The following is a 10,123-nucleotide window of genomic DNA, read 5'->3' on the forward strand; positions in this document are numbered from 1 at the left end:
CAGTTCTGTTTCTTAGCCCAGGTTTCTGGGGTTATCAGTGCAGTGAGGGTGAAGCTCTAAGTGTGGCTACACTAGAAAAGCTACAAGCAGAGCACCACTATGAAATCAGCTCCCCAGAAATGCTCGTGAGGTTTGGCTGTCCTTTGTTGGTAAGGACATGGATGAATCAGATTTATGGTATGGCAGATAAGCTGTATCCTACTGCACATGCCCAAAAGCATTTGTGGTGACATCTCCACTGCAGGGACCAGTGGAATGGAGAGCAAGGTTTTCAGCCTTTCATCTTTGATGGAGTTGTTTGTTGTGTTTCAGTGCCACACGGATCACTGAAGCATCCTGAACTAAGCAGAGGTGCACTAACAAAAGCCATCAAGCCCCAGCTGCTGGTGCAGCTCTGCTCTCTCTGAGCTGTGCAGTTGCTGTGCTGGAGGTTCTCCTCCCAGGGAATTTGTGCAGTTGGTGACAGAGCAGTGTCTGGGAGCAGTGCTGCTCCACTGCAGCAGCACACGGGCACTTGGAGCCTGGAAACAGTTGGAGACTATCAATATTGAGAGTATGAATGTGGGGTCAGTGTTTGAATTAGAAAGTTACATAGCTTGAGGCTTAGAAATCAGTATTCATTGTTGCATGTGTAACAAAGAAGGTTTCTCTCTCTAGTCCAGGCAATTATCCAGTTGCTGAAGAGAAGGGTTGTTGTTTTTCCTGTTTTAGTACAACAATTCAAGAACTTATGGTTGGCTACAACACTTCTGTTCCACATCCTTTCTCAGTCAGTTCAGGTTAAACCTGATGTGTGGCAATCCATACTGCAGTGAATGGATTTCTGCAGTGCTTTGCGTATGTCTCTGACAATATGTCCATCTGAAGTTATTGCGGTCGGTGAAGTTTGGAAAGAAATTTTTAAAAAATCAAACAATTTTAAAATGTTCTCTAAGACATAGGAAATATAGATTATTATCAAATTTAAATGGTCAAACTATCACTAAAGCTAAACCCAAAAATGACAAAAATAATACAGCTTGGAAAATGTTTATAAAACTCAAAGTATTTTCTGGTAGTGAAAAGCCTGTCAGTGTGTTGGAAAATACAGTTTGTTTTCATTAGCAATTCCTTTTTTTTTTTTAATGCAGTTGATTGATTGCCATGGCCACATTGTGGTTTTACACAAGTTCCTTTTAGTACACTATTGCTAAAAAGCAATATGAAATTGAAATGTTAATTCTGGTTTTCTTCAGAGCAAGAACCAAGTTAAAAGTTACTTGGTTGACACAAGAAAGTAGAAAATTTATCATATTACATAAAAATTTTTTGTAAAATTAATTGAATAAGGATTTTTTAAAATCAATGTGCTTAGTATGCTAATTAATACAATTGGGTATTAATTCAGTTGGCTATAAGCTCTAATTTTATCAAATATAACTTTTATTTTTGCTGCTGTACAAAGTGAGCTTAGAGAAATTGGTTGGGGGCATGTGCTTGGCCCTTCAGCAGAGGAAGTAATCTCAGGCCAGCAGATATCATTCAGAAGCCATCTGAAATACATGTTCTGTAAATATTAAAGAGGTGACTGTTTCTTGTAAAGCTGTCAAAGCTCTGGTTGCTTTGGTCTTAGCCTGAGAATTTGCACTCTGAGAATCTAAGTTAACAGATTTAGACAATTACTGCTTGTGTCTGGTATTGTTAAACTCTAGATGATGCACTAATTTGGATTAATTAATTTATCAGGATTAATTTTTGCTGCCTGTATGCTAGATGTGATAAAGGTCTTTTTAGATTTCTTTCTTTATTGCTTCTGAGACTTTTAGAAAAATCTTAGCTTGTAAATCCTGCTCTGCATGGTATTGGCCCTTCCAGACTGTCACATTTAAATCAGAGCCTGAAATATTAGTTAACTGATTCTTTCATATCCCCAGGACAAGGAGGGCTTGCCAGCTGCTGTGGAAGTGGGGAGACTGTCACCAGGCAACTCTGCTGTCTCAGAATATAAATACAAAGAGGCAGGAGAGAAACAAATTCAGTATTCATGGCCTGAGCACTTAAAACACATCTCTATTAAATTTATAGAGTGTCAAAAAGGTTATGAGAAAAAATACTCTGATCAAACACAAATAAATTAAAAAATTATTAAATCCCAAAAAAAGCATGCTTAAAGTAGGTGTTCCCATTCAACTTCTGCATTTAAACTTGTTTGTATAATTATTACAGTCAGCCTGTAAAATGTTTCAAAACACTTTGTATTTCATTTTGTAAGCCAGGCTCTGTGGATTTCTTGACCATTGCAGTACGATTTTACCTAATTATATTTTTTTGCAAGTTTTAGCTGCTGTATAATTTGCTGACCAAAATTACAGGGGAAAAAAGAATTTAAAATATAATCCATTCAAAATTTGCAGTTTGCAGGACTCCTGGAGTTTGGCTTGGATTTGCAGGAATACTACATTTCTGGGTTGGTTGAAGAACAGATGGTTATCAAGAGAAATATCCCCTTAAGTGCACAGTAAAGCAAACTCAAAAGATTCATCAAGCGTGCTTTAATGTGGGCTCGAGGTATCACCAAAGCCATTAACCAGTGCAGAGAAAAGATCTGAAGACCTCAAATGAAGGTGGGAGAAACATGTAACAAACAGGACTGGAAATAAGTACTTATTTTGTCTTCTGGTTTTGATCTCTGTTATTTTAGTTTTAGCTCTGTCCTGTGCATCCCCTTCTTATAATTCTAGCTTTAGTTCTGTCAGTATCAGCAGTTAAACATTAATCTGGACTAAAAGCTTCCTGTTCTTCTTTGTAGGGAAGTAATTCTGTTTGCTGATCACTGAAGACATCTTATGCTTTTTAATGTCTCCCTACTCTTAGCAGTTTCCAATGGTAGCAATAGACATTAATCTGTACTCTTACACAAATGGGTTTTGTAAAACCAATATCTTGGTATGGATGAAACAAAAGAACTTAAGGATTTAATAGAGAGATAATTCCCCAATTGTATTTCATATTTTGAACACACTGCTTGCACCACAACTGTTTCCCAACTTCCATTAAAAGAATTAGTAAAGTTTTGATTAAACCTGGCCCCATTCCATGTAAGAGTCCAAGGGAATAAATAATAGCAGTTAAGGTGGAACATGTTGCCTTATGAGAGGGTCTGACTAAATGCTCTGCAGGCGGTGAGCTGGGCACTTCTGCAGCGTGACATGACACCCAGTAATTGATGAGGAAACTCTTCTGTTTGTGAAAGACAGTGAGTGTTTTCCCTGTCTTCTTATCCAAGAAGTGAGCGTTGTTTTTGTTTATGTAACAGGATTGTGAAGTGAACCAAGACCCCTTTAGATGGAAAGTTGGTTTGTCTGCTAGAAACAGTGAAAGTCGCATATTGAACGTTTACTTTGACAGGCTTATGGAGCTGCTGCTGGTCTCGTGCCTGCACTGGAAACCTGGGGTGGGGGCACCAGAAACCTGGGGTGAGGGCACCAGAAACTTGGTGTGAGTGGATCGGAAAGCCTGGTGTGAGGGCACCAGAAAGGTGGTGTGAGGGCACCAGAATGCCTGGTGTGCACCCCACAAGTATGGACATAACTGTGACAACCTGCACCAGTTCTTATGTTGTTAGAGCTGTTACCTCTCTACATCTCTTCATTCTGGAGAGCTGTATATTACCTTAAGTAAAAATCTGCAAGGTAATCTGTAATTTAACCTGCTTTTTTTTGGAAGGTTATTTTAAAAAACACATAAGATGTTGCTGAACACTGCCAAGGAAAGTTTTGTTCCTCACTGCTCCTCTGGCTCTTGATGTGTTAATAATATAGAAATAATTATGGAAATCATAGTAATTTGCTTAATCTGTTCTGGTTTTCTCCGTTCTTTCCTGTTTCCTATGATGTGTATTTTATACTGCCTTTGCTCTCAAACTTTCCTGCTTTCACATCACTACTGAAGTCTGAATAGCATTTTGTGTCTGAGTTACAAACCTTATATTATGTTTCTAGATTAAAGTGTTGTGAAAAGCATTTTTATGTTACCAGTGAGGTATTTGGCACTTGCAGGGCAGACTTCCCAATGTTCTGTTTAAGAGAGAGAGAGAAACTTCAGAGTCTCTTTTTTGTGATGTGACTGCCCATGGCCTCTTGCACAGCAGCTGATGCACCAGTCCTGGCTGGTTCTCTCACTGCAGGGCCCATGTCCGCTGAGTCAGGCCCAGCCTGGCACAGGGACACAGCCTGGGTCCTGGGGGTGGGATGCTTGTTTGCACTGTCATCTGGAAGGTGAAGAGGTTGATTACAAACTCCTGTGGCTGTGTGTTTGAGCGTGGAGCCTGCTGCGGGTACTCGCAGTGCTCAGCCATGCCTTGGGGTGACCTCAGTCTCACACACTGCTGCTGGCAGTGGCCTTGTGAGATGGGGTGTAAGGCTTTCTTGTAGAATTTTTTTTCATCTTGATGGTTTTCTGACTTGCACACTTTTAGAATAAAGTACACTTTAAAAATAAAGGATTGAAGGCTTAAAGCTGCATATTAAATAAAAATGGAAATTTTTATTCCATATGTATTTTATGCCAGAACTTGTTCTGAGGTTTTGTGTCTGTCTTCTGGTGTGTGTGTAGGTTTTTTCTTTCCCACATTTTCTCCTCCCATCCCCACCTTTCTCCCTCCTCCCCTCCTGCTCTCTGAGATGGTATCTACAGGCTGAGCTGCAGCAGGTTAGGGGCAAGCAGGAGTGTTCGGCTGTGCTGAGTGCAGGACACCAAGGAGTTTGCAGAGGTTTGGAAAGAAGTTTGCATTGCTTTTTAGTTGTGCTGCATAAGGATGAGAATGTGTAGTGGGTATTGAAATTAAAAGTTACTTTGAATGGAATTCCAGTTCATTTTAGAGGGATTGCAGCTATAAGGACCTCGAAGAAGTGAATGAGGTAAATAATTAGTTAGGAGAAAAAAATGAAGTAAGTTTCACTATATTTTTCAATTTGGGATTGAAATTATTTTTTTGTAGCCAGTATGGATTAAATTTGCTGACTTTTATCAGAAGAAGCAAGTTTGTTTATATTGGGTTTGCATGGTTTACTCTGGGAAGCATTTTCTGATAATTTTTTGAAAACTTCCGTCTTCTTATAATTTCCATGAAATTCAAATACAGACCAGTTTGAGCTGTGCTGTTTGTAGAAGTAATTAGGCATGTGTCTTTTAAAAGCAAAACTCCTCACTTTATGACGTAAGAAAAGTTGTGATTAAAAGAGCAGCATAGTTACACTATTATGCCATTGTAGCATGTTCCCATCCTGTCATCTGGAAAATTAAATCAGGTTCCAGCATGGATTAACATCCAGACTTGTGTGGAGGGGAAGGTACTGTCTTAAATGCCATGAAATTGAACAATGGGATTATACAGTTCACAGCTAATTTCAATATTCTGCTGTACTTGGCTTTTTGTTAAACAAGATCTTGTATGGAGAGGCAGAGATAGCTTTTAGAACTTGGAAACATTCACATATTTAAGGAAATACTAAAATAATAGCTGGAATATGTTTGAGTAATGAATGCAGTGCTCTACGTAATGTGCACAGATCAGCCGTGGAATCTCCACTTTTTTTCCAGAGGGAAAATCGGGATGTGTTAGCCATGAGAACTGCACTCAGCCAGTGTGCAGTCTGTGCTCAGTGTTACCCTTTGGTGAGCCTGTAAATGCTGCAGTGGCCATGCAGGAAAGCCTGGCTCTCTGTCCCCAAGAACGAGCACTGGCTTTGCTCACCCCTTTCCGAAATAGCCCCCACGTTGTTCCACTGGGAAGTGATTCAGTCTGTTCCCTCAGAAGCACCTCTTAAAATAGTTGTAAGGGAAACTGCTGCAGAAATAGCCACAGAACCTATTTCATACCCGGTCCCACAGAACCCATTTCATAACCCTGGGACAGGCTGTCCCTAGAGAGTACCAAGGGCTGCTGGAGCTCCTGGACTTTGGCCAGCTGAGATTCTGTGGCAGCAGCTGCTTTGTATGGAGCTGTATCCTCTGGGAAGAGAGCTTCCAATGGTGCACATCAGGTTGGTAAGTGAGCCCACACTGGCTGTGCTGAAGTCACTCGTGGATCTTAGGAAAATGATACAACATGCCCTTGGTTAACAAGCTTTTTAAACCTGAGCGTAAGCATTAGGAATAAAATCGACTTTTTTCTTGGTACCAGCAGTTTAAGCTTGTGACATATGTGTATTTCTTTGCACTTCTGCCCCTGCAAAAAGGGGAGATTGCAGATGGGATGGTGTATTTTAGATTTATTTTGGAATGTTATTGCTTGTATTCTTTCTGCTTTACACTTGCAACTTAGAGTTTCCAGTGCTGTGTTTCAGCGTGTATTTATATTCATGGATGGCTGTTTTCCAGGAAAGTTTGTGAGCACTTGCTTTAGGCATAAACTGTGTGGATCTTGTCATCTTTGTGAGCCGAAACTACAAAACCAGTTGTAATGGAAGAGAAACAGGAGATACTAGGTTACCAACAACAGAAAAGTTCAGCATGTAGCACAACCTGAATTATTGTTTTGGGGTTTGGACAAGTTTAGTTTGAGAAGCATCTCCATAATTCCTGTGACTTTTTCCTTTTGGGGGTTAACCTGCACTGTGTTTGTTCCTGGTTTGCAAGGTCTGCTCCTGCTCTCTGCTGAGCTTTCAGAGCTCTCTGAAGTTATATGTGACTGCAAGGCTTCAGCTCAGTGCTTTGCTGTAGCTGGGCAAGAGGTTGGTTGGGATTCAGCCTGGCTCTTCCCTTGTTCTGATGTCAACGAATAGATTCCACTCTCCTGAACTTGAAAAAAGTACTTTACATGTGTTTACTTTGCATCATTTCACTCGAAAGCCTGTTAAGTACCTGGGATAACAGCGTTCCCTATGTTTTGAGTTGCAAAGGGCTTTTTTACTGTCTACAGCTACAATGGAACTGCATCTAACTGTTTGCATGCACTGTGCAAAACAAATCACTGTGAGTAAAAGTGTTTGAAATTCTCCAAGTTACTTTAGTTTTACAGGCAGAGTTGACAGTCAGTTCTGTTCATGTGTTTGCCAAATATTTCACACGAGTGCTAGAACAGTTTTCACTGCTACTTGTGGTGCTGATTCAAGCTGAGTCCTGGGTGCTGGCTTGGCCTGTATCTGTTTGACTGTTTTCTCTTGTTCAGAATATCATGTCTGTTGTGATTTTTGGGCAACTTGTGCTTATTCCTTCAGGGGAGAGCCTGGCTGTACTGAGTAGTATAATAGCAATGTTTGCTTTAGAGATATTTATATTTCATAAAGTTAGGTATCTTGAGGGCCACTATTGTATGTATTTATGGCAGTCCTCTTGGTGTAGTGAGAGTGGTCTGGCTTCCTGAAACTTCATGGCAGACCACGTAGAATTTAAATATACTTCTGTAGTGGATACATGTGTAGGTAAGTGTAGTTGAAAACACCTTTCAAATTCACACTGGGTTAGCAGTGAAGAATGGATGCAGTGATGAAAGCTATGAGATGTAGGTTTTTTCCCTGTGACTAGTGTAGTGTTTTCCAAATAAAGATAGTGAAAGTTTAGTAAATATCCCCAGGCCATTTAAAAGGTGAAGTGATGGAGCTGACTAATCTTAAATAGAAAGGACTTGCGCAAACATGGGGACCTGTGCCTGCCAGGCATACCATAGAGTGGTTTTCTTACCTGTGGTGTTCCAGTTTGTCTGGATCAGCTCTCCTGATGCTGTTGTGAGATGAGTCATCCCAAGTGGCCTGTGGACAAGCTGTGTCCCTGTGTCACACAGGCATGTGAGACACAGGGCAGTTCCCTCAGGGGGGACCATGGAGGCAGGAACAGGGATGTGTTTGCTCAGGGTGAGTTCAGCTGCCATGAGCTCTGGTGTCTCACCAAGCCCTGCACAGACCTCTGCCTCTGCACCAGGAGCTGAGATGGGGCTCTCAGGCTTCATTGAAATACCCTCCAGCAGGTTTGTATGGGCTGTCCTTCATGGCAGGGAGCTCCAGGAACACAGAAGGGCTTTCAAGATGCTAAGAAAACAGGAAAAATACACGTTTACACACACACACAATTACTTTGTATGACTAATCTGTTTGTTGGATTTTTCAAGAATGAGAATGTGGTTTGCCATCTATGGACGAATGTGTTTAGAGGAAACACACTTTGGATTTATGTCAAACTGAGTTCCTCTTTTCCCTAAGATAATGGTAAATGATAAAATGTTTTGTGAGGCAGTATGTGAATATATATTTATATTAAGTTTGAGAGCAATGGATCAATAGAAGGAGGGGGAAATGTCGGTTTCATGTTCAGACACCATTATAGATGTCTGCAGCAATACAAATTTGTTTGTTTCATTGATTTGGGGTTGGTTTTTTTTTTTTTGGTGAAATTCTGAAATCTTGCCCTCCATTAATGAATTTAGAAATTATTTAAAAATATGCATCTTAATAGTTTCTTTTAGCACTGATGCTGTACTTGCTGTGCTCCCTGGCTCTCTGTTTCTGATTTGCTGTGGTAACGTAGACGGGTGTGCTGATATGTGCATGTACAGTTTGATATATTGTGTGTGTATCACGGTGAAATGTTAAGACCAAGCATCTGATTGTCTGGAAAATGTAAAGCTGGAAAGTTTCTAAAGGCTGTTGGATTTCTCATGTGGACAGAGCACACCTTGAGAAGGGGTTTGCACCTGCTGGCAGCAGGGCCACCATGGCCCGACTCCTCATTCAGGGAACGCTGCTCTGGGGACTCCGGGCTGGCAGTGCTGAGAGACAGCAGGGGAGGTGCCCGTGCCACCCCTCACTCCTGAGCCAGGCGTGGCCCAGCCTGGGGCCGTGGCTGCAGCACCAAACCCAGCCTGGCAGCGAGGGGCCATGCTGCCACGATACTGTTCAATTGTTTGTGCATTGAACTTGATTTTGGACTCTTGCCTGATTGTTGTATGGTTTGGTGTTTGTAATTAAAAAATTATCTTTGTAGAATGGAATGTGGCCTTCTCCAATGTATTCCTTTGAAAATGGATGGCTTTGAAGAGATCTGTTTTAAATAGGTTGTCATATAAATAATTTCAATCGTGATATTCTGTTGTTTTATGAACATCTCTAATTAAATATAAGATAACTTCTCAGGGAATACTACCGTATTATTTATTCTGACAGCCAAAGGAGTAAGGACGTTGCATCAGTCCTGAATGCTTGCTACTCTGAAGTGTTTCACACTTGTTTTCCTGATTAGAAAGGTTCCAGAGCTGTGTTAATTGCCTCTTTCAAATTCTGGATAAATATTTTTGGGTTTTTAGGGAGCATACCTTAACATAAGTATAAAGTAATTTTGAGGGATTTGTAAACTGGTATCACTGAAAACTGTCTGTGGAGATAAATTAACATGGTGCCTGGAGGTGGCAAAACTGGCTGTCTGGTTTTAACCAAAATGAGGTGCATTGGGTAACCATATCCTGGTGATAAGCCCGGGTGGCAAATTGCAGCTGGAAAGATATAGCCCAAGTGCCAGCCTGAAGTTCAGTCCAGCACCAGGGCTTCTCTTAAAAAGTAATTTATATTTTTATATATATATATATCTATATATATATATATGTGTGTGTGTGTGTGTGTGTGTGTTTGTGTACACACACAGACACTTTTGGTTTCATGTGTTTTGTGTGTGTTTTATGTACAGTTTTTTTCTGTCTGGAGGAGGGTAAAGGGAGAGCCTTGAAAAGTCCTTCCCTGCTCTTATCAGCACAGCAGCCTCAGCTGCCCTCCTTGGATCCCCTGCCAGGGTTGCTATCATCTTCTGATCAAATATTAATGTGTGATTCTCTGCTTGCTCACTAATCCAAAGCCAATTAATATTATCTGTCAATTATTTACAGATCCTGAGGTGCGGAGGCAATTCCCAGAGGGCTACAGTGACCAGGTTTGGAATGCGTAATTAATTTTTTACATGACAAAATTTATTTCAGGGTTGTTCAACATATTATTGCTGCTCTTTTTACTGAAAGAGATAAATGCATTCTTAGAAAGAAAAAGAAGCTGTAATTAGAAGCAGAAGGATAAAAACATTTTTACACATAAAGCAGAAAACGGAAGAATTTGGATCTCATAAGATTGGTTTATAGTCTCATTTTTACAAGCGAACATGAGAG

General features: G+C 40.6%; 1 protein-coding gene across 5 annotated transcripts in view; it reads left to right on the forward strand.

Moving 5' to 3' along the window:
- Positions 1 to 10,123, forward strand: part of DENND1A (DENN domain containing 1A) — a 147,205-nt gene that overhangs the window by 20,514 nt on the left and 116,568 nt on the right. For all 5 annotated transcript variants that reach the window (XM_050980851.1, XM_050980844.1, XM_050980845.1 and 2 more), the window contains exon 3: positions 9,851 to 9,894. In XM_050980851.1, the coding sequence (XP_050836808.1) occupies positions 9,851 to 9,894 (44 nt within the window). The remainder of the gene's footprint in view (positions 1 to 9,850; positions 9,895 to 10,123) is intronic.

The sequence above is a fragment of the Serinus canaria genome, chromosome 17, assembly GCF_022539315.1.
Source record: "Serinus canaria isolate serCan28SL12 chromosome 17, serCan2020, whole genome shotgun sequence".
NCBI classification, from domain to species: domain Eukaryota; kingdom Metazoa; phylum Chordata; class Aves; order Passeriformes; family Fringillidae; genus Serinus; species Serinus canaria.